Genomic DNA, 24706 nt, shown 5'->3' with positions numbered 1-24706 from the left:
GTGACGTAATTGGAGGGACTGAAACAAGAACCAGACACCGAAAGACACCAGTGACAGTCACAAAAATAATAAGCAAAATTCAAAACATAAAGGCGTAACAATGGTACAGCGGTAAAAGTTCTCCAGGATCCTGTAGCACAGACGAGACTTTTTAAGACTCCTCAGAAAATATAGGTGCTGTTGGGCCTTTCTGATCAGGATGGAAATGTTCAGAGACCATGTGAGGTCCTCAGAGATGTGTATTCCAAGGAACTTGAAGCTGGGTACACGCTCAACAGCAGTTCTGTTGATGTGAATTGGGGGATGAGTGTGATTGCCAGCACGTCTGAAATCCACAATGACCTCCTTGGTCTTTCTGGTGTTAAGTTCCAGCTTATTGTCCTCATACCATGCTACTAGGTGCTGGATCTCCTCCCTGTAAGCCGTCTCGTCGTTACCTTCAATCAGGCCTACCACTGTGGTGTCGTCTGCGAACTTTATAATGCTGTTTGAGGTATAGACAGGTATGCAGTCATGGGTGAAAAGGGAGTATCGCAGTGGAGACAATACACATCCCTGAAAGTCCCCAGTGCTGATGGTGAGACTGGAGGAGGTGACAGTGTTCAAACGAACAGACTGTGATCTGTTCATGAGGAAGTCCAGAATCCAATTGCAGAGTTGTGTGTTGATGCCAAGTTGTTCCAGCTTCACTGTTCGCTTGGAAGAACTGACTGTATTAAAAGCTGAGCTGAAATCAAAAAACAGCATCCTGGCATAGGTGTCAGATTTATCCAAGTGAGCCAGGGCAGAATGAAGTGCAGTGGATATGGCATCCTCAGTTGATCTATTTGGGTGATAACCAAATTGGTAAGGGTCCAGGCTGGGTGGCAGACAGGCTTTAAGGTGGGTGAGGACCAGTCTTTCGAAGCACTTGTCGATGACAGGTGTGAGTGCGACGGGACAAAAGTCAGCCATTTCTGTTGCAGTGGAGTGCATTGGCACCGGCACGATAGTAGCAGACTTGAAGCAGGTGGGGACGATTTCCTGGGCCAAGGACAGATTAAAGATGTCCGTGAAGACCTCGGGCAGTTGCTCCGTGCATGCTCTTAGTACACGACCAAGGATGCCATCAGAGCCAGCTGCTTTCCTTACATTCACCCGTCCCAGGGTGGCGCACACTTCAGAGGTGGAGAGTGTAAGAGGCTGCTCACCTGATAACGGCTCTGTTTTGAACAAGGGCTCCATGTTCACCTTTTCAAAGCGAGCATAGAAGAGGTTGAGCTTGTTGGGGAGTGAGGCAGAGCGGTGGTTTGTGGTAAGTGATAGCCTGTATTCCTTGCCACATGCATCGGGAGTCAGCAGAGTTGAAGTGCTCCTCAATCTGCTGTTTGTAAGCATGTTTGGCTTTGCAGATTCCCCTCCTCAGATCGGCTCTGGTGACGCTGTAGGCCCCCCGTTCTCCAGACCTGTATTGCGTGCTTTGAGCAGGAGATGGACCTCCTGGTTCATCCATGGCTTCTGATTGGGGAAGACTTTGATGTTTTTTTAGTCTAGTCACCCGATCCACACAGCTATTGATGTGATCAAGGAGAGCGTTGGTGTAGGTGTTGATGTTGGTGACGGAATCAGTCGGGGCCTGTGAAGCGAATTCACTCCAGTCTGTGTGTGAGAACTGCTGCTGGAGAGAAGCATCAGCCCCATCCATCCAAACTTTAACAGTCCTGATAGTGGGTTTCACACGTCTGATGACTGGAGAGTACTTGGGCAGTAGGAACAATGAGAGATGGTCTGATTGTCCGAGGTGGGGGAGGGATGTGACATTGTAAGCATCGACCACACTTGTATATACATGATCCAGAGTTTTTTGTCCCCTGGTGAAACATGACACATTCTGTTGGAATTTTGGCAGAAAAGATCTTAAATTGCAGTGATTAAAATCCCCAGCAACAATAACGGCTTTCTTTGTTAAAAAGTAGATGATGGACAGATGAGACAAAGACTAAGCTGTAGCAGAGTGATGAAAAGAGGAAAGTGTGAAGTGAAAAGAAAACTGTTCATGATCCAAATCAAAGCAGCACTTCTGTGAAACATGGAGACATGGACATTTATGGAAGACAGTAGAACTTGTCTTTATTTTTCCCTGATACAGATAGAAATGGGGTTAAAATATGGTGATGTTCAGCATCTTCACTTCATATGGAGTGTTTTATTCAGCAGCTGATCACAGATCTGTGTTACTGCACTGAGTAAAAACACCTCATGAAGTCTTTCATTATTTAATATAAACTATTTATAATGATTCACTATCTGTTGTTATATTTTATTAAAATAGTTAAAATTGTAGCTGAACATCTTTGAAAGCACAGAGTGAAGATTGTTTATCAGCTGTTCTGACTGTAAATCATAAGTTTTCCTCATTGTATTTTATCTAACATTACATTTCTCTCTGTTGTTTTACATGATACTTCTCACAGGGGTAAGTAAATAACTCGACTTCACACTAATAGTAAAAGCTGATATTTTATAAACTTATCACATATATTACATTTTAATCCAGGAATGAAATAGAAACATACAGATGATTTACAGATCATGTTTATATGAAGGAGACAGATTATGATGAATACACATCATAATGTTTAGGTCAGATCAGAAGTCTACATGAACCAGAGTTTGCAGAGAGACAACAGAAATAACCACACGGACAGAATAATAGTTAAGAATGTGAATTCTCCTTTTATCTTTAAGTTGATTTATTCCACTTGGAAATTGGACAATAGTTGGCAGTGACAATATGCCATTTACAGAAAACAAACTCTTAAATGAACTTATTAATTGTAATGAAGAGTCAGGGGCAGGTGGATTTAAATCCATGTGCAAACAAATTCACATCACAAATCCAACAAAAATAATTCAGACATTAATACAATAAAACAAATCTGTTTTTTTCCTCCGGCCTGTAATACCAATTTAGTCCCCAGTTCTGTAGCACTCATAGCCCTTGTTTATTTAAATCCTAACTATTCTAATTCCTAAACTAGTCCAGGTTACAAACACTGCTTTTGTCTAAACTCGTTCTCCTTCCTTTATCACATAACTTGTACATTCACATTTAATACTTATGTCACTGTAACAAATCCAATTCCCTTTACATCATTATTTTTAAAGACATGCAGAGATCAGAAAATAGGATTTTCCAATAAATCACAAGATATTTCTCTTCCTTAAGGGGAACTAGCGGTATATTAGCACAATGCTACATGATACAGATTTACTGTGTGTGATGACTGATTGTTGTCTAGTTTTCCTCTTTTTTATTAAGACACACATCAGCTGTGTTTTAACCAGAGTAACAGTTACTTTCCACATTTTCACATGGAACAATTCACATTTGTAATCATGCATAAAATCTTCACACAGTTTTATTTACTTTCACAGGATATTTGGAGACGTGAGTATAAACCCCTTTTCTGTGCTAGTGATGTCTTGATGCTGCATGAATAATATATTTATTGTTCAGATGAAATAGATTAGACTGTGCTGTGTGTTCAGAGTGCAATAGCACATAGATATCTGAGCATCATGAGCATAGTGTAGTGAACACAACAGACTGTGATCTCTAACAGAACATTCATCATGCTGGTGTCTAGTTTGTCATTTAGTGTTGTACAGACACACAAATCTGACCTACACACTGATACTGAGAGAGAAAAATCTGAAGGTATTTGTTTGAATGTGATTTGATAACAATAACTCTGTATTAAAGTTACTGATCCTGGCTAACATTACTGTAGTGAACAGAACTACAGAGAGATGTGAGTTAGAGAGTCACACTTGATAATGCTGCATGAAAGAGATTCGAACAGAATGGAAGTAAGTCATCTGGGGAATTTGTTTCTTACTGCATTAATACTGAAAGATCCTGAAGAGCAGAAAGAGAAGAGAAACAATACAGTACAGGATCAAAACAGACTTTTTAGGAATGTTTACAGCTAAAACTACAGGATAAAATACAGAAATACTGAAAATTACAATGCATTTTTAATAATCTCAACAAACTTATTCCCCCCCCCCCCCCCCCCTGTAGCTAAAGTTGAACAGGTGAGTAAACTGTTATAAAATATTACATTCATTAATGTCTTACTGATGATAGCAGCATAAAAAAAAAATCATAAATTATGTTATAATTAGACCAGTGATCAGTGAGGGGTAAATGAGTTACCATGGCAACTAGCTCCCAGTGATGGCTAATTGTGGCTGAAAAAATTACATTTGATTGTTTTAGAAACACAGTTGATAAACTGTTTGCTAGCAATCTGCTGTTATTACTGGTGTTATGATGTAATTATTATTTCTAGGAGTTTAAACACTTTGTGAAAACATAAACAAAATAAATGTAAGAAAAATGACAGCCTACAAAACTAACAAAATGAAGTTACAGTAAAACGTTTTTCTTAAAATCTTTGTGCTAAAATTAATGGCACCCTATAAAAAATTGTTGGAGATAATCAGTCTGGTGGTCTTTTGGGATAAAAAAAAATCTTTTATCCTGTGTTTCTTGTGTTCTTTGATCATCGCTGACTGACGATTGTGAACAAATAAAAGTCAGCTAATGAACATAAAATAACATTAAACACAATCAGGTCTTTTAAAATAGATGTAAATGTCTGAAACAGTGGATTATGATGCATAAGAACATGACTTCATTGTGATATTGTGTGACGTCACCACAGCAGAAATGAGACCAAACATCTTGATTCTCATGGAGATGATTTTTTTTCTCTCTCCTGTAAGGTTCAGTTTAGTGTTTAATGATTGTGTTCTTCAGCTGGCTGCATTCAAACTCAGTGTGTTACTGAATACAATATCAGTTTAAATCAACATCAATCAGCTCAGTGTGTACTGTTAGTAATATTACACACACACACACACACACACACACACACACACACACACACACACACACACACACACACACACACAGTGATCTGAACAGAGAAACACCATATTTTTTTAACACTTTATTTACATACAGTATGGAGTCATGTATAAAACCTTCACACTGTTTTATTCACTTCCTCAGAGAGACAGAGAATGGACAGAAGATGAGAGAAAGAAAATGGAAGAATCTGTTCTATATATTGGTGAGTATGGAAGGAGGTGCAAAAGTAAACACACCTGTTCATCTTTACAGCCTGAAGTGTTTAATAACGAGATCTCCAGTAAGCCTGTAGTCTGAAATTCACAGCTTCTCACATTCTCCATTTAAGATATTATTTACATTATTTTCCTTTTTTATTTATTATTAAAGTTTATTTTATGGACCAGTAAAATCTCAGATATAAACTACAGTTAGGTTTATATAATGTTATAATGGCTAACAGTTTAAAATGCATCATTAATAACTAAAATACAAGGAACGAATTTACAACTGAAGATTAATGTAATTGTGTGTGTGTGTGTGTGTGTGTGTGTGTGTTTCCCCACACAGATGAGTTTAGACTCATTGGTCCCAGTAATACAGAGATGTATAATCGCTCTGCTGTCACTCTCTCATGTCGTCTGTCTCCTAAAATCAGTGCTGTTGACTTGGAGATCCGGTGGTTTAAGGAGACAGACTGTGTTTGTGTTTATAAGAACAGTAAGGTGACAGAGGGGAGAGGTTATGAGGGCAGAGTGAGTCTGTTCACTCAGGAGCTGGAGAGAGGAAACGTCTCCTTACAGCTGAGAGACTGTAAACGGTCAGATGATGGAGATTACCTCTGTCAGGTCACTGATGGAGACAGAACAGAAGAGATTACAGTATGTATGTGTAAGTGTTCCTGATCTCCACACTGTATAAACTCCACATCATCATCTGTGTTTCTCATCTCAGTACATAAACACACTCAGTATTCAGTGTGAGATTCAGTATACAGGCTGCTAATGTGGAGTGAAGATCATTTGAGTTGAATTAACAGTAACTCTATTTTTCACTCTTCTACACACCTGCACAAGGGCTTAAAAGCAGCAGCTTGTACAAATATGAAGTAACGAGGGATTTATTTATCTAATTTTATTTATCTATTAATCAGATATTTACTGAATATCAGTTTAAACTAAAACTGTCTAGTGGCTAATGTGAGATGTATAACAGTCCAGAGAACACAGATTAGCTAGTCATGTAGTCAGCTTAGCTCCTGCTAACATGTATTGTGTGTATGATTTTAGATAACACTAGCAGCAGCTTGTTAAGGTTAACCAGTCACTAGTTTTTAAAAGAACTGCACTGACAGAATGAGTGGAGAATAAGTGTGAACTTCATTCAGATGAGTAACGTACTGCAGCTCAAATCAGTGATTCATGAGTCAAAGCTCAAACTTTTTCCTAACAATGATAAGATTAATATTCCTGTGAACATTATAACAGTACAGTTTAACATGTTACATTTTTATTACTAACACTGTATTAACTTAGAGGTAACTGATGCAGTGTTTTTAGCTTCCCTGTGATTGGGTCTGGGTTTTAATACATGACGACACCTCAGTTTTCTGACATAATGATTCACTATCTGTTGTTATATTTTATTAAAAAAGTAAAAATTGTAGCTGAACATCTTTGAAAGCACAGAGTGAAGATTGTTTATCAGCTGTTCTGACTGTAAATCATAAGTTTTTCTCATTGTATTTTATCTAACATTACATTTCTCTCTGTTGTTTTACATGATACTTCTCACAGTGGTAAGTAAATAACTCGACTTCACACTAATAGTAAAAGCTGATATTTTATAAACTTATCACATATATTACATTTTAATCCAGGAATCAAATAGAAACATAAAGATGATTTTCAGATCATGTTTATGTGAAGGAGTCTGATCAGTAAGTGAGATTCCACTTCCATCAGTCAGCTTCTTTCCCACAATGCACCTGTGTGTAACCTCACTGCAGTGTAATAATGTACAGAGACGTTTACCGTGTCGAGTAAAAGACACAACAAACACGCAGCATATAACACACACCACTGACAGACTCCATCAGAATGTTACACAATAAACATAAATCACAGCTTTAACAGTTTTCAGTGTTTGTAGACAGAATAATTGTCATCAGTCTCTCTGCGTAACAATCACACCATGTTTTGTAAAAGCACTGAAGAGTCGACTCGGCCTGGCGTTTAGTGTCTTTAAGCTAACGGTAGTAAGTCGTGTTAATGCACACAGCATAAAGACAACCTGACTGACCTGAGAACAGAAGTCCTTCACTTCATTTCTAAAACCTCCTTCATAGGAGAGAGGGATTTGGGAGTGAAAGAGAGAAAAACAGAAGGAGATCACGCATCTTCTCTAATCTAGGGGGAAATGTACAAATACTGACATACTGTATATTGGTAAAGACATGCAGAGATCAGAAAATAGGATTTTCGGATAAATCACAAGATATTTCTCTTCCTTAAGGGGAACTAGCGGTATATTAGCACAATGCTACATGATACAGATTTACTGTGTGTGATGACTGACTGTTGTCTAGTTTTCCTCTTTTTTATTAAGACACACATCAGCTGTGTTTTAACCAGAGTAACAGTTACTTTCCACATTTTCACATGGAACAATTCACATTTGTAATCATGCATAAAATCTTCACACAGTTTTATTTACTTTCACAGGATATTTGGAGACGTGAGTATAAACCCCTTTTCTGTGCTAGTGATGTCTTGATGCTGCATGAATAATATATTTATTGTTCAGATGAAATAGATTAGACTGTGCTGTGTGTTCAGAGTGCAATAGCACATAGATATCTGAGCATCATGAGCATAGTGTAGTGAACACAACAGACTGTGATCTCTAACAGAACATCATTTCATCATGCTGGTGTCTAGTTGTCATTTAGTGTTGTACAGACACACAAATCTGACCTACACACTGATACTGAGAGAGAAAAATCTGAAGGTATTTGTTTGAATGTGATTTGATAACAATAACTCTGTATTAAAGTTACTGATCCTGGCTAACATTACTGTAGTGAACAGAACTACAGAGAGATGTGAGTTAGAGAGTCACACTTGATAATGCTGCATGAAAGAGATTCGAACAGAATGGAAGTAAGTCATCTGGGGAATTTGTTTCTTACTGCATTAATACTGAAAGATCCTGAAGAGCAGAAAGAGAAGAGAAACAATACAGTACAGGATCAAAACAGACTTTTTAGGAATGTTTACAGCTAAAACTACAGGATAAAATACAGAAATACTGAAAATTACAATGCATTTTTAATAATCTCAACAAACTTATTCCCCCCCCCCCCCTGTAGCTAAAGTTGAACAGGTGAGTAAACTGTTATAAAATATTACATTCATTAATGTCTTACTGATGATAGCAGCATAAAAAAAAAATCATAAATTATGTTATAATTAGACCAGTGATCAGTGAGGGGTAAATGAGTTACCATGGCAACTAGCTCCCAGTGATGGCTAATTGTGGCTGAAAAAATTACATTTGATTGTTTTAGAAACACAGTTGATAAACTGTTTGCTAGCAATCTGCTGTTATTACTGGTGTTATGATGTAATTATTATTTCTAGGAGTTTAAACACTTTGTGAAAACATAAACAAAATAAATGTAAGAAAAATGACAGCCTACAAAACTAACAAAATGAAGTTACAGTAAAACGTTTTTCTTAAAATCTTTGTGCTAAAATTAATGGCACCCTATAAAAAATTGTTGGAGATAATCAGTCTGGTGGTCTTTTGGGATAAAAAAAAATCTTTTATCCTGTGTTTCTTGTGTTCTTTGATCATCGCTGACTGACGATTGTGAACAAATAAAAGTCAGCTAATGAACATAAAATAACATTAAACACAATCAGGTCTTTTAAAATAGATGTAAATGTCTGAAACAGTGGATTATGATGCATAAGAACATGACTTCATTGTGATATTGTGTGACGTCACCACAGCAGAAATGAGACCAAACATCTTGATTCTCATGGAGATGATTTTTTTTCTCTCTCCTGTAAGGTTCAGTTTAGTGTTTAATGATTGTGTTCTTCAGCTGGCTGCATTCAAACTCAGTGTGTTACTGAATACAATATCAGTTTAAATCAACATCAATCAGCTCAGTGTGTACTGTTAGTAATATTACACACACACACACACACACACACACACACACACACACACACACACACACACACACACACACACACACAGTGGTCTGAACAGAGAAATGCTTCATGTTAATATAACACTTTATTTACATACAGTATGGAGTCATGTATAAAACCTTCACACTGTTTTATTCACTTCCTCAGATTAACAAAAAATGGACAGAAGATGAGAGAAAGAAAATGGAGAAATCTGCACTACTGACTGGTGAGTATGGAAGGAGGTACAAAAGTAAACACACTTGTTTGTCTTTATAGCCTGAAGTGTTGTCCAGTAAGCACATTCTAAAATTCTGATATTCACACTTTTACAGTTTTTGTCTATACATCCTTTATTTTGTAATACATCCTTTATTACATATATTATTTACACATTATACAGGTAGTATGAGGTTTATTAGGGTAAATAAAATCCATTTGCATAGTTTCTCACTATATATGCTTAAACACATAGACAACACTCAGTTTTATTCTTTTAAAGTTATTAAAATAAAATGATTTTCTTTAAATAATATGTCACACTCAAGATCCATGAGTCAAAAGTATTATGGCCAAAAGCATATTATTGAAATGGCCTCTTAGTTCACTTAGTACTCAACATTTTCAAACTAAAATCATGAACTAATTACCACGAAATACCTTAATGACAGTTCTTTCTTGTCGACATCATGATGACAATAATACAAAAGAAGTATTTCAAATTCAGGTTTTGAACATTCAGATTGAGTGATTCAGTGAAAACATTCAGGATATTCAGAAAGGTGAAGCAAGTTCTTTCTTGACCAATCACAGCACACCTGAGAAGTACAAAACACAAGGAGATGTACAAAATGTTCTTCTAATAGTAGCCCTCATTGTATTTTATCTAACATTACATTTCTCTGTTGTTTTACACAGCTTCTTCAGAGGAGGTAAGTAAATAACTCGACTTCACACTAATAGTAAAAGCTGATATTTTATAAACTTATCACATATATTACATTTTAATCCAGGAATCAAATAGAAACATAAAGATCATTTTCAGATCATGTTTATGTGAAGGAGTCTGATCAGTAAGTGAGATTCCACGTCCATCAGTCCGCTTCTTTCCCACAATGCACCTGTGTGTAACCTCAATCCAATTAAATTTATTTGTATAGCTCTTTTAATAATTCGCATCTTTGAAACACAATGTTTCAAAGAAGCTTTACAGAAGTATGGAAACAGAAGAGAGAGAAAATAAATAAATAAAATAAGAAGAAGAAAAATAACAATTAAAAAAAACAATTAAACAGTTAACAATAAAAAGAAAATTCACAATTAAAGTTTAAAATTAACTTACTCACTCATTTTCTACCGCTTATCCGAAAAATTAACTTAAAGAATATTATTTAAAAAAATACTATATATCTATCCATTTAAATAATGAGCAAGCTGGAGGCGACGGTGGCAAGGAAAAACTCCCTGAGATGATATCTTGAGAGGATCCAGGCTCAGAAGGGAACCCATCCTCATTTGGGTGATACTCTACAGTAAATAATGTCCTTTCTACAACAGTTCATTGTAAACTCTGAGTTCATCACAGACCTGATTGCTGATAAAGACCAGACTATACAGCTGACTGACACAACATTGGTTCAAAGCAGACATGACCGTCTCTGGGCGGGTCCAAGCGGGGACTCTGGCAAGACTAGCTATGACAGCATAACTAATAGGCTAGAGCCAGAAGGTGTGACAGACATGAGGGCTTCCTGGGATGTAAAGCATCCCACCACTCCACAGTCTGCAAACCTGAGCAACTTGTGAGGGTGGTAAGCCAAGAGCATCCAGCCATCCCTGTTCACCAAACTGTCTATGCCCATGAATCATCCAGATCTACTCCTTTATCTACTATGATCAAGTTCTGTGGGGTCAGGTGGGTGATCCAATTATGGATGATAATTTTGGGAGACTGTTGGTAAATCTCTTTGCAGTAGTGGATTTAAATGTAAATGTCTGAAGCACAATTTAAATGAAATGAGGTAGTGGTCAGAGATTGATGCACTGTGATTATAATTTCTGTATTTGATCCAAGGGTTAGAAGAGTGTGACCTCCATTATTAGTGGGTTCAATTACATTCTGGTTCAGCCTTACTGAATATAAGATGGAAACAACTGCTGTTCTCAGAGGATCTTCTAACTTATCAAAATGAATATTAAAGTCTCCAACAATTACTCTTTGTCTAAAGAAACAACTAGGTTTGAAATGAAATCTGCAAATTCACAGAGGAATTCAGAATATAGTCCAAGATGTCTATAAACAACAGTAAGAGGAACTGATTTAGTAGACTTGGCTACATATATGTTAGTATGAAGTACTAAATTCTTGCTTGACATCAAGCTTATCATCATGCATAACTGCGGCACCTCATCCTTTGCCTGTCAGCCATGACCGGTTGGACATGGAAGCTTTGTTTAATGTGAGAAACTCATTTGGTTTGACCCATGTTTCTGTTTTACACAGAACACTAAACTTCTGATCAGTAATAATTACATTAGCCATAAGAGCTTTAGATGCAAAAGATCTTATATTTAACAGTCCTAGCTGCAGATGAAAGGTGCTGGCTGCGCATTCACTATGATCTAATTTTATGCTAATAAAGTTACTAAAACAAAGTGGGATGGACAACCTGTTGTATGCCTCATCGCCACCCCGCATTGGGATGGGGACAGAGCATACTACAGCATCGGACAACGCCTTCGCTATTTTACACACCTCTACAATATCACTCTTAGTAATCTCTCATTGACAAACGTGTATATCGTTACCTTCTATGTGGGAAAACTAGCTTTGAGTACCTATGCTTCCCTAAGACCTTAAGATTACCTGTTATGTCCGGAGCTTGACTTGGATTGGATAGGAGTATTAGAAAGATCTGAAAGAGTGTTTGAAATCAGGAAACAAACAAGCGTCTCCCAAAGAAGAGAAATAAAATGAACTGGGATAGAAAAGCAAAGAATTAAAAAAGCTAAAGTGACAATGTTAAATATTAATTAAAAAGACAAAATAAAAAACAGTATAATTAAAATGCTGAGACAAGCATGAAATCTTGTGAAAAAAAAACACTGTACTGTAATATTGTTGAGTAACCGTGTTGAGTAAAAGACACAACAAACACACAGCATATAACACACACCACTGACAGACTCCATCAGAATGTTACACAATAAACATAAATCACAGCTTTAAGATATTTCTATGCATGTAGGCTGTAATTGCCATCACTTGCTCTGCATAACAAATGTACGCCAATACTTTTATACTGTTTTGGTAAATACATGCATACAGTATATCTGACAATTGCATATTCTAATGAATCAAGATATTTAGATTTCTTAAGTATTCCTAGCAATATATTAGCACAATGCTACACTATACAGATTTACTGTGTGCAATGACTGATTGATTGTTTTGTAGTGAGTAGTAGACACATATCACCCATTTTCACTTGATAAAATTCACTTTTAATATCCTTCCTAACATTTTTACATTATATTATGTACTTTCACAGGATGAACTGTCTGGTGAGTATAAAATTCTTTAATACATTAGAGAGGAATTTAAATTAAACACTAAATGTTGCTGTGAGTACAGTTACACTGAAACATCAGAGGTCAAGCTGCTGTGGTATTCTGATGATATTATATTTAGTGTTTTATCTAATATTTGTTTACCGATGTTTGTTAATGCACTGAAAACTATAAAACATTCTAGGAAGCATACAATTAAATAGTTTTTTGTTTGTGTTGACTCTATTATGTTTCCTATATTGTTTGCCATCAGCCTCATTGTCTATGACACTTAAAAAAAAAATCATCTCTTCAGGCACACACTGCAAACCTTACTTTCCTCTATGCTGACCATATGATTACAAACGCTGTAGCGGGCTTCCAACCATGACCACAGGACCATATCCAAAAAAGAGGAAGGAGAGCTAATTGTACCCAACTACCCAGCAAACTACTGGCAAATGTTCTGGATCTTGGACAAAAAGCTTTGCAATTTGAGAGTGCATATCTTGTTTCAGAGTGACAAAGGATTACTGCCTCACAGAATCCTTTGTGTCTGCATAGACAGACAGGCAAAAGACCTGAGGAGGTGGTGTACTGTATGTTTTATGTTTTTGAAGAACATACACTATATCAAGTCCTTTTGCTCCCATGATTTAGAATACATTGTGCTTCTGTCTTGATCATACCGGTTACTGAGAGAATTTGTTGGAATATGGGGACCGCTTTTTGGACTGTTGCTACTCTCTCTTCTACAAATCCCTCCCACACCTTCTTTTTGACAAGTTAGATCATTTTTCATTCTTCTGAAAGCGAAAACAGGAAGCACCTACTCTCAAAATGATCCAGAATTTTTTAGTGCACTCTGATAATGCTTTCAAGGGTTAGCATTGCATGGAATAGTGTCGCATGGAATGCTGTGATGCATGGAATAGTGTCGCATCCGGAAGCGGAAGGAGACAGACCCGTAAGCAGGATAGCTTCAAATGAAAGGGGTTTAATAAATGATAAAGACAACAACGATAACAAAAGCAATACAAATGAAGACACTTAACAAAGACTAGACATGACGAGGGGTAAACGTAACTAATGATTCCGCACTGCACTCGGCAACGCGGCCCACTTAAATATAAAAAGACACGATGACACAATAAGGATCAGGTGTGAAGACAGGGAGGGGCAGACGAAGGCGGGGCAGACACGTGATGAGGAAGATAAGGGGGGGGGTCGGTGTGGCAACGCGAAGGCAGATGGGGGAGCGAGGAACACGGCGAAGGCAGATGGGGGAAGCGAGGAACACGGCGAAGGCAGATGGGGGGAGCAAGGCACACGGCGAGGCCGGTGCCGAGCAGAGGGGCCGAACGACGTCCACAGCCGAGCAGAGGGGCCGAACGACGTCCACAGCCGAGCAGAGGGGCCGAGCGACATCCACAGCCGAGCTGGAGGGCCGCACATAACCCCCGACGCACCGCTGCCAGATCCACGTCCCAATAACCAGAATATGAAGGGTGGGAAAAGTCCTTCGCCCTGGGCCTGCAGCACCCCCCGCGGAAGTGAAGCGACGCCCTCCTCGGAACGGAACCGAAAGTGGAGCGACGTCCTTCACCGAAAAAAATGCGGGGCAATGCCGCAGGGCACCAAAAAATAAAAAAGGGGCAAAAACGGTATGGTGACATCCTCCACGAAGGAAGTGAGGCGACGAGCGCTTCGGACGGAACCGAAAGTGTAGCGGCGTCCCTCACCGGAAAAAGTGCGGAGCGATGCCACCGAAAAAAAGAACAAAGGGTCAGAAGGACTGCCGGAACAGTCCAGGGGAAGATGAAAAAAAAACGGTCCGAGCTGGAAGCTATCCTGCTGGGTCTCAGTTCGTAGGTGGAATCATTCTGTCACAACCGGAAGAGGAAGGAGACAGACCCGTATGCAGGATAGCTTCAAATGAAAGGGGTTTAATAAATGATAAAGACAACGACATAAAAACGATAACAAAAGCAATACAAATGAAGACACTTAACAAAGACTAGACATGACGAGGGGTAAACGTAACTAATGATTCCGCGCTGCACTCGGCAACGCGGCCCACTTAAATATAAAAAGACACGATGACACAATAAGGATCAGGTGTGAAGACAGGGAGGGGCAGACGAAGGCGGGGCAGACACGTGATGAGGAAGATAAACAAAAAGGCACGTGGCCAAAAGTCCGGGTTGAGTCCTGACAGTACCCCAATAGTCATCACAGACTTTATGGGAAATAAATGCTCAACTATTTACATGCAACCTCTCTACCAGATGAGCCTAATACTTTTAAACAGTTGCTTCGAGAGGAACAATCCTGCACTTTACAGAGACCTCCTTTGGCCCACACTGCAGAGGTTAGCACCTGCTCTGTGGAGGATATGACATGTTTCTTTTGACAGGTGAATATTTGAAAGGACACAGGCCCAGACAGCATTCCCAATGGCCAGCTAGCTGGGTTTTTTCATGGACAAGTACAACATCTCCCTGTCTGTAGTTGCCACATGTTTTAAAGTGTCCACCACTGTGCACATACCAAAGAAATTAGTAGTAAAATGGTAAAACTCATTCAGAAAACTGCAAAGTATAGAAGAGCACACCAGCTGCAAAGAAGTAAGCATGATTTGGCTTGCCACTAATGCTTATGCCTCACTCACAGATTGCAGCGACAGAATACCATCGCTTCCCACTTTCTCTACGTTTTCCCATCTCCTTTTATTTTCTTAGTGAGTAAGAAAATAAACTCTTGCTGGCAATGATATGGTCTGTCCCATGTCTTCAGCCACTTGCAGACCTGAGCTTCTACACTGGTGGAGAATGCAGGCATGAACTCAGCCTTGGCTTCCTCCTGACCCATGGAGCAGATTGTACATCTTTTTAGAGTAGTCTCCAGTAGCAGTCTTTGACATAGGAGCTAGCCCTTCGAATCCACACAGTGACGGAAGAGCTGCTAGGCCTCCAGAATCTGAACACACCCCTGCCTGCAATGCTCAACATTTCATCCACAAAGTGAATACATGTCTCATGTGGAGGGTTGGTGCAAGGAGGAGTGAGACCAGATATGGTAGAATACCACACACTGTTACAATTGGTTGAATATGTGCAAATACCCTGAGGGGTAGAGGAGCTGATTAAGCAAGAGGCCCGTTTGGCACATGAAAGAAGCCCAAACCGAACAACAGCAGGCCTTCAACTGGCAAGCTTGGTCTCTTGAGTTACCACCAGTGACCATGTACTCCTTCTGTTCCTGAGCTCCATCTGCAAATTCTTTACCCATTTGCAAGGGCCATTTTATAATCTTGGGGAGAATAAATTGTCAGTCAACTATTGACTGCGAGTTGACAGAGCTAGTGGACCAGTTAATGGATGTCTTGTCCACAGTCCTTGGCCGGACACACATGGTCCAGCATGATGTGAAGACTCAACTGGGAGTAGTGGTCCACTTGATGTACATTGTATTGCAGCCACACTGCCTCTTCGCTGCTGCCTACCTGGACAATACCATCGCAAACTAATCCACCTGATCAGAACATACAGTGGTGTGAAAAAGTGTTTGCCCCCTTCCTGGTTTTAATTTTTTTGGATGTTTGTCACACTTTAATGTTTCAGATCATCAAACAAATTTAAATATTAGTCAAAGATAACACAAAGTAAGCACAGCATGTTTTAAAATGAAGGTTTTATTATTAAGTGAAAACAAAATCCAAACCTACATGGCCCTGTGTGAAAAAGTGTTTGTCCCCTAAACCCAATAACTGGTTGGGCCACCCTTAGCAGCAAGAACTGCAATCAAGCATTTGTGATAACTGGCAATGAGTCTGTTACAGCACTGTTTAGGAATTTTGGTAAACCCATCTTTGCAGAATTGTTGTAATTCAGCCACATTGAAGGGTTTTTATGCATGAACTGCCTTTTTAAGGTCACACCACAGCATCTCAATAGGATTCAGGTCAGGACTTTTACTAGGCCACTCCAAAGACCAAATTTTGTTTTTCTTCAGCCATTCAGATGTAGACTTGTTGGTGTGTTTTGGATCATTGTCCTGCAGAACCCAAGATCGCGAACAGATGGTGGCACATTGTCCTTCAGGATTTTTTTTGGTAGACTGCAGAATTGATGGTTCCATTTATCATGGCAAGTCTTCTAGGTCTTGAAGCAGCAAAACAGCCCCAGACCATCACACTACCACCACCATGTTTTACTCTTTGTATGATGTTCTTTTTCTGAAATGCATTGTTACTTTTATGCCACATGTAATGGGACACAAACCGTTAAAAATTTTCAACTTTTGTCTCATCAGTCCACAGAGTATTTTCCCAAAAGTCTTGGGGATCATCAGGATATTTTCTGGCAAAACTGAGAGCATTTATGGGTTTTTTTTGCTCAGCAGCAATGTTTTTTGTTTTGGAACTCTGCCATGCAGGCCATATTGGCCCAGTCTCTTTCATATGGTGGAGTCATGAACACTTAAATGAGGCAAGTGAGACCCACAGTTCTTTGGATGTTGTCATGGGGTCTTTTGTGACATCTTGAATGAGTTGTGGCTTGGGGTAATTTTGGTTGGCCGGCTACTTCTAGGAAGGTTCACCGCTGTTTCATGTTTTTGTAATTTGTGGATAATGTCGCTCACTGTGGTTTGCTGGAGTTCCAAAGAAAGAAATGGCTTTATATGGCACAATACCCTTGGAGTGCAATGACCAAACCAAGAACTACAGCTGGTTCATAGTTAAGGTGGGTGTTGTGACCGCAGCCCAGAGATCTACACACAAAAAGGAAACAGTACTCATCATGTAGCTGCCAAATACCAAAGTACACAAAGCTCTAAAGAGGGGTTGCTCAACTACAAAATGTCTGGTGGCCAATTGCGGATGTCATGGGCCTCTACAATTGTGGAGAACACTGCAGAGAGTAAATGGGCATGCAGACTACAATGGATTGAACATGCTTTGGCTCCCTACTTATGTTTTGTCACTTTTACTCTCAGATGGCAATGACACTCCCTGAAACTGCCTTGCCCAGATTCGTCTTCCCCTGTGTCCAGGTCCACTCAGGCCAACACAATAATTTTCCAGACCAAAACAGTCACTTATTTTCCTCTTTTTCTTTTGCAGTTAAGAAAAGAAATCTCTGCTCACACTGTATCTGTGTTAAACCTATAACCTTAAACACCAATTATGACTGTAAATCATAGGGTTTTTCTCACTGTATTTTATCTAACCTTACTTTTCTCTCTGTTGCTTTACACAGATCTTCTCTCAAAGGTAAGTAGATAACTCAACATCACACAAATGGTAAAGGATGATGTTTTATAAACTTATACATGTTTATATTTCACAGAATCATATAGGTATAAACTTATAAATATAGGTATAAAACACTTTTCATAAAATCTTCACACTGTTTTATTTACTTTCACAGACTAAAATAAGTGGTGAGTATAAACCCCATTTTCTTCTCTAGTGATGTCTTAATAATATAGATATCGTACAGTTGGAATACATTCAACTATATAGATATATGAACATCATTATAGTGTAGTGAACACAACAGACTGTGATTGCAGACAGAACAGTAGTTTTGCAGGCACAGAAATCTGACATACACATACTGAGAGCTAAATAGCTGAATGACAATGAACAATCCTATTCAATGCAACAATTAGTCAGAGGTCAGTTTAATTCGAGATTTAACTCTGATGCATTTTTATTTGTATACACAGATTTTTCTCCTTGTATTTTATCTAAAATGTTTCCTCTGTTGTTTTACACAGGAGATTTAGGAACTCAGGTAAAGGCTAATTTTTTGTACTTAATACTTAAATCCCTTATCACTCAATAACACTTTATATAAGTATAAACAAACACATAACATAAACAACAACTTTGGGTTGTTGATTGGAGGATCGGGGTTCAAAGCCCAGCACAGTCAAGACCTCAACCCTCCCTGCTCCAGGGGTGCTGTACCATAGCTGACCTTGCACTCTGACCCCAACCTCGTTATTTGGGGTATGTGAAGAAAAGAATTCCACTGTGCTGTAATGTATATGTGGTGATAATAAAGGCTTCTGTGCCCTGTTCTATAAAGTAGCCTGCTGATTGCCATTTTGTAAGACTATGGCAGCGCTCCTCCTGTTCCTCCTCACTCAAAAGTTTTGACCAGAGAAAGTTACTCACTCACTCATTTTCTACCGCTTTATCCGAACTACTCGGGTCACGGGGAGCCTGTGCCTATCCCAGGCGTCATCGGGCATCAAGGCAGGATACACCCTGGACGGAGTGCCAACCCATCGCAGGGCACACACACACTCTCATTCACTCACACATTCACACACTACGGACAATTTTCCAGAGATGCCAATCAACCTACCATGCATGTCTTTGGACTGGGGGAGGAGTACCGGGGGACCGGAGTACCCGGAGGAAACCCCCGAGGGAATCGAACCCCGACCCTGGAGGTGTGAGGCGAACGTGCTACCCACTAAGCCACCGTGCCCCCTAGAGAAAGTTACTTTCCACATTTTATACTTGAAACAATTTACATTTGGCATCGTACATAAAATTTTCACACAGTTTTCGATAACTTCACAGAGTGAATGTGTAAAGAACCTCAAGTATTAACCCCCTTTTCCTGATAGTGATAGTGTCTTGATGCTGAATAAATAATATATTTATTGATCAGATGAAATAGATTAGACTGTGATATGGATATCACATAGACATAGATATCTGAGCGTCATGAGCATAGTTTAGTGTACACTGCAACAAACATCTTCAAGAATAGGATACACACTGACACTTCTGGAAGCGCCTCTGAGACATAGATCTAGAGACATAGTTTGCAAGTTCAGTGTTAAAGGAACATTGGTTACACTACGTAACCAGATTTCTAAGAACCAGTACCAGTCCTAGACATTTTGGGATTCTGTTCTGTGGCAAAACTAGAACTTTTCGGCCCGATGGATCAGTGATATGCTGAAGGAAGAAGAATGAAGCGGACGATGAAAAGAACACTCTGCCTATAGTCAAGCATGGTGCTGACTCTGTGATGCTCTGGGGTTGCTTTGCATCCTCTAGCACTGGAAACCTGCAGAGTGTAGAAGGCAAAATTTATTCATTTTTTAAAGTATCAGGAAATCCTAGAAGACACCTCATGTTGTCTGTGAGGAAGCTGAAGCTTGGGTGCCACTGGTTCTTCCAACAGGACAATAATCATATACATACCTCACATTTCACCAAAGGTTTAGTTGCAGGTCCTAGATGATTCTACAGTGGCCAACATCGTCACCTAGCTTAAAAACACACACATATATATATATATGCATATGCATGAGTGCATGCCTGCATGTGTGCGTAATATGTGAGACTATCCACACGTGGTCTTCTACTTTTTTCCACAGACTTTGATGGAGGTTTTTATTCCAGAACTAGTTGAAAACTACGCTGGGAATACGAACAAAGATGAATATAGGTAACATGCCTCTTTATTTCCAAGGGTAGTAAGTCATTCAGACGAAATCTATTTCATGTCCAAGCTTTTAGGCTTTTATTTATAGTGCCCACAAAAAACACTAATCATTACTGCAAAGCAAAAGAGGTTATTTGTATGTATATTGAAAATCAATTGAAAAACGAATCCACTGCCTACTGTGGTACAATTCAAAATGTTTGGACCTCATACCCATACATGCTTGCAAAACATACCAGTAGCAGTAGTGTACCTGGTGGCATAGCAGGCTCCACTATTCTGAGAGGAAATGTTTTTTGTCCACCCCTTTAAACAAACAAACTATTGATTGCTGGCAATATTATAGCAGGACATGTTATTCCTATTATTTTCCTATTATTTTGAGGTTCCTCTGTGATCATGCTGGTCAGTTTATGTGGCAAATTGACCAGTCTTGTGTTTGAGATGGATGGGAAAGGGGAAGTGCTGTACAGAATAGAGTCCTGGGACAGCTGTTACTTGGATGGACTAGGACACCTGCAGCCTGCAGACCTTTGTACAGTATCGCCTGCCATGAAGGCTCTATCCGTCATCTGCATCTTCCACATTGTGAGATCTGTAAGTCATAGCTATCTTTATAAATCCATGGAAAAAATATGAAACATTTATAAGCAGCTTAATTAAAGTGAAATCTGCTCACTGAACATTGTTTGTGAATACTGTATGACATTTTGCAGTGATGTATTAAATGTTACTTTGAATGATATAATTTGAATGATAAAGAATACATACACTGTACATAGATTGCTTTGTAATCAAAAACATAAACAGGCAAAAAATCCATTACATCTAACCTAATATTTCATATCTAATATTTTTACTGCTGTAAAGTCAGTTCATGAGAATGAATTATATGTGAGATATAATGAATGTTATCATACCATAGCTTTTAGATTTGACAAATGAGAATATAATGCTATCTCTCTACAAACAAAACAAAACAAGAAAAACCCTCACAGTGTGGACATATTGTGATTACAAACAAACTGTCAGAGAGTGGCAAACTCTGTCCTGTATGTGTAACTCTCTAAATAGCGCTTTCTAAATATCAGTAGCATCTGAGGCCTGATTACAAATTTGCACATTGAAAGTAACTCAACTGTAATTATGGAATTAAGTGCATACAATAATAAATCTAGTATACCAGATCGCCATTGTCAGAAAATTTATGTGTAACTACTGGGGTAAAATATTATCCAAATCATGTTGTCATTATTATCTGCCATGCCTGGTTCTGTTTCTTTATATGTTACAGGTACAGATGAGGTTAAATTGATTTCAGCACATGTGACTGGTGGTAATGTGGAACTTATTCAGCCACTAAAAGTAACAAACACACATGTCATCATAGACATTCAAGTTCTCTCCTTATTTGGCCTCTTGAAACGTATTTCCCTAAACTATCCCATCAAAGCCCAAGTGATTTTGTTCTACAAAAAAAAAATATGGAAATTCAGGAAGAGTAAACTGCATATACATCGTTTGCCAGGCAATGTGCCAGTTGAAGAGGTAATCAGCTTTAATGAGTAGCACTAATATTTATTTTATATCCTTTACATGATTTGGTCATCATGGGAAGTGACTAAAATATGTACTGCTGTTTTTTCCAAAAATCTATTTCTAGATTTAGCTTTTAAAGTGAACACTATTTCATTTGGTTTCCCTTGAAGGTGCACAGACAGCATAGGAGCATGACATACATTGAGACAAGCTCCAAATGTAAACTGACTTCTGGCAAAAAATACAAGCCATGTTGTAAAGATACTGACCATGACTATGTATTACAACCCAGGGTAGGGTACAGCTCATACTATTATACAAAATTCTCATAAGATCTTTTGTCCTTTTCAATGAATCATAGTTGACCTTGTAATTCGTTCATTCTGAAATAATCTCAGCGTTATCTATTTCCTTAGATTGAGAAGTTTGATTGTGACTATGGCCCAAACTATCATCCTACATTTGAGATGTTCTGTAAAACTGAGGTTGATGAAGTCACTGTAGGTCTTTTGGATGAAAATGACCAGGAAGTGTGGCAGCCCCGTTTGGTCTTGCTTGCAGGTAAGCAAATGTTTTTATATTACCACATATTTAAAGAAACTACAAGGATAATGGGTAATTAGGAATATTGGGCTATTTCAAGGATAAAAAGATAAAAGACTTCATTATGAGGGTAATTATTTGCAGTTATTTTGGATTTTTTGTGGAATCAAGAGTAAACAGGAGCTAAGTGTAATCAGTTTTGGGTGAGTAACTGAATAAATAAATGGTTGATTGTTGGTATGTTGCTTGTTAGTGTGTATATAAGGTTATCAATGGCAGTCAAGTCAAGTGGTTTCACAGTTACTAAATTTATTTTATCTCTAGGTGTGCATTAATCTGTCAAAGTCTTATTGTCTAACTTGCCAAAACAGGTACAGATGCAGCCACACCCACACCCACACCCACATCAGATACCACAGGTAAGGCTACATGTAAATTTTTGTTTTACGTTTCCCACTGTAATTAAGACACTCAGCAGTCTTACACATTAAACTGTCCTGCAAATGTAACATGGAACATTTCTAAAAACACAAAAAATACTATATAAATATTGTGTACATTATTAAAATGTGTAACCTTTACATTTGCATTTTAGGTGCTGACTTTATGGATCGACACATGAAACATCTCATTCAGAGAGTTTCTTCGGTAATGGAGATAGCAGACTGTTTAAAGAGCAAGATGATGATTAGTAATGAAAAGTACAAGGAAATCCATGCAGCATCACCATCATGTGAGCAAATGAGGCTCATGTACGAATGTCTCAATACAGGAGTTGTGAAAGCAGAAGCCTATAAAGTCCTTAAGGAGAAAGATCCTTACTTAGTGGATGAATTGAGTCTGGATTCATCCTCCTAATTTTAATGGGTTTTTAATTTGTTATACAGTATTTACTAACAGTTAAGAGTATATCTTATATGTAGTACAGCATCATAAATCGTCGCTGTCGGGCAGAAACCTCCTACAGTATGTCCAAATTTTGTCAATTTCATATTTTTTCGTATATCGATGCTATTGTTCAGTCCCCATGTGGGTCTGTTATTTAGTTATTAACCAATATAAAGTCGTCTTGAAAATAGCTTGAGTGCAAATCTCTTAACTCCATTGGACACTTCAACTGTCCACCTCTTCTTCACTCCGTGGGAGAGCTTAGCGGCATATTTCTCCTCAAGAAGAGTCGTAACGAATAAACACGTCTTCTGAGGTAAATGTCTTCAAAAGAAAAAAGAATCTGGACCCCCGCTAGTTCTGGTGCTCGTCTGAGGACAGGAATTTAGCGCAAGACAATCCACTGCAACGTGGACTAAACCCTGTGCATTGCAGATAAGATACAGCGTTTTTTAAATTTCCTGAAAAATAATGCATTTATTGTAGTATTTTGCACTCCAGTGGTTTGGTGTTATGCAAGTTGCACCACATATTGACATATCTTCTATATTGCATAATTTAATAGCATTATCTGAATCTATAAACTGAGAAAGGTTCATGTGGATATGCAACCTTAATGTTTACATTAATTCACTTCTTAAATGTTTCTTTTTCTTACTTTTGTTTTGTTAGTTTAAGGTGAAAAAGGGTTAAAAAAGGTGAAAAAAAGATCTCACATGATTTATCTTAAATTTATTATCTAAATCACAAAAAAAACTATAGGTTTAACAGGGGTTTATTGTTTATAGTTTTATCATCCATTATAACTTGAAATGCTCAATTGTTTTGTGCTACTGTGACCAAAGACAAATGATTTCAGAATACTTGCAGTGTAAGGATTTTTTTTTATTATAACCTCTGTGTGACTGCTGATTAGATGGGCATCTAAAAGCAAACACAATGAGGATGGTAAGGGCTTATGAGGGCAAGGGCTACAAAAGGAAAAGAAAGTATACCATTAAGTACTTTATACTACTCACTCACTCATTTTCTACCGCTTATCCGAACAACCTCGGGTCACGGGTGAGCCTGTGCCTATCTCAGGCGTCATCGGGCATCAAGGCAGGATACACCCTGGACGGCGTGCCAACCCATCGCAGGACACACACACACACTCATACTACAACAATTTTCCAGAGATGCCAATCAACCTACCATGCATGTCTTTGGACCGGGGGAGGAAACCGGAGTACCCGGAGGAAACCCCCGAGGCACGGGGAGAACATGCAAACTCCGCACACACAAGGCGGAGGTGGGAATCGAACCCCAACCCTGGAGGTGTGAGGCAAATGTGCTACCCACTAAGCCACCGTGCCCCCTACTTTATACTAGTATTTAAGAAATAAAACTTTACTAGTTTTATTTCTTTAAAAAAAATGTTTTTGGCGTCTGTTTTAAATTTGTTTTTTCTTAGTTGTATTTTTAGAAACTTGCTTAAAGATAGAAAGGAAAAACTAAACTGCTTGTATGAGCTATTTGTTTATTTTTGTTTGTGTAATGTTAAAATTTAGTTTATTTGTTAGTTTATTTTTTGGTCTTTTTTGTTCATTTATGTTAATTAGAATATG

At 38.4% G+C, this 24706-nt stretch overlaps 3 protein-coding genes, 1 long non-coding RNA gene and 1 pseudogene across 9 annotated transcripts in view; 3 read left to right on the top strand and 2 right to left on the bottom strand.

Annotated features, from left to right (window-relative positions):
* LOC113636638 (WD repeat-containing protein 87-like) overlaps positions 1-24706 on the top strand; it is an 873260-nt gene that overhangs the window by 490173 nt on the left and 358381 nt on the right. The gene's annotated exons all lie outside the window — the stretch shown is intronic.
* Positions 1-24706, bottom strand: part of LOC113650946 (kinectin-like) — a 683852-nt gene that overhangs the window by 454765 nt on the left and 204381 nt on the right. The window lies entirely within an intron of this gene.
* Positions 3364-8317, top strand: LOC113653794 (butyrophilin-like protein 2). Of its 2 annotated transcripts, XM_047809464.1 has the most exons (7): positions 3364-3430; positions 4067-4080; positions 5063-5123; positions 5471-5791; positions 6697-6698; positions 7624-7636; positions 8271-8317. In XM_047809464.1, exons 1-7 carry the CDS (start codon positions 3379-3381, stop codon positions 8300-8302), a joined length of 495 nt encoding a protein of 164 aa, XP_047665420.1. In that variant the 5' UTR covers positions 3364-3378; the 3' UTR covers positions 8303-8317. The 2 variants fall into 2 exon arrangements, with proteins under 2 accessions (XP_047665420.1, XP_047665419.1); XM_047809463.1 differs by lacking the exon at positions 8271-8317 and having other exon boundaries at positions 7624-7799.
* On the top strand, positions 16400-24056 carry LOC113659125 (annotated as a pseudogene).
* LOC113659128 lies at positions 19277-20536 on the bottom strand. The gene is made up of 2 exons (XR_003444576.2): positions 19886-20536; positions 19277-19748 (listed from the first exon to the last, which is right to left on the bottom strand). It is a non-coding gene; the product is annotated as an uncharacterized LOC113659128 (long non-coding RNA).

The sequence above is a fragment of the Tachysurus fulvidraco genome, chromosome 26 (genome assembly GCF_022655615.1).
Source record: "Tachysurus fulvidraco isolate hzauxx_2018 chromosome 26, HZAU_PFXX_2.0, whole genome shotgun sequence".
Classification (NCBI taxonomy): Eukaryota; Metazoa; Chordata; class Actinopteri; order Siluriformes; family Bagridae; genus Tachysurus; species Tachysurus fulvidraco.
The sequence above is the reverse complement of the archived record's forward strand: the minus strand, read 5'-3'. Positions and strand labels throughout refer to the sequence as shown.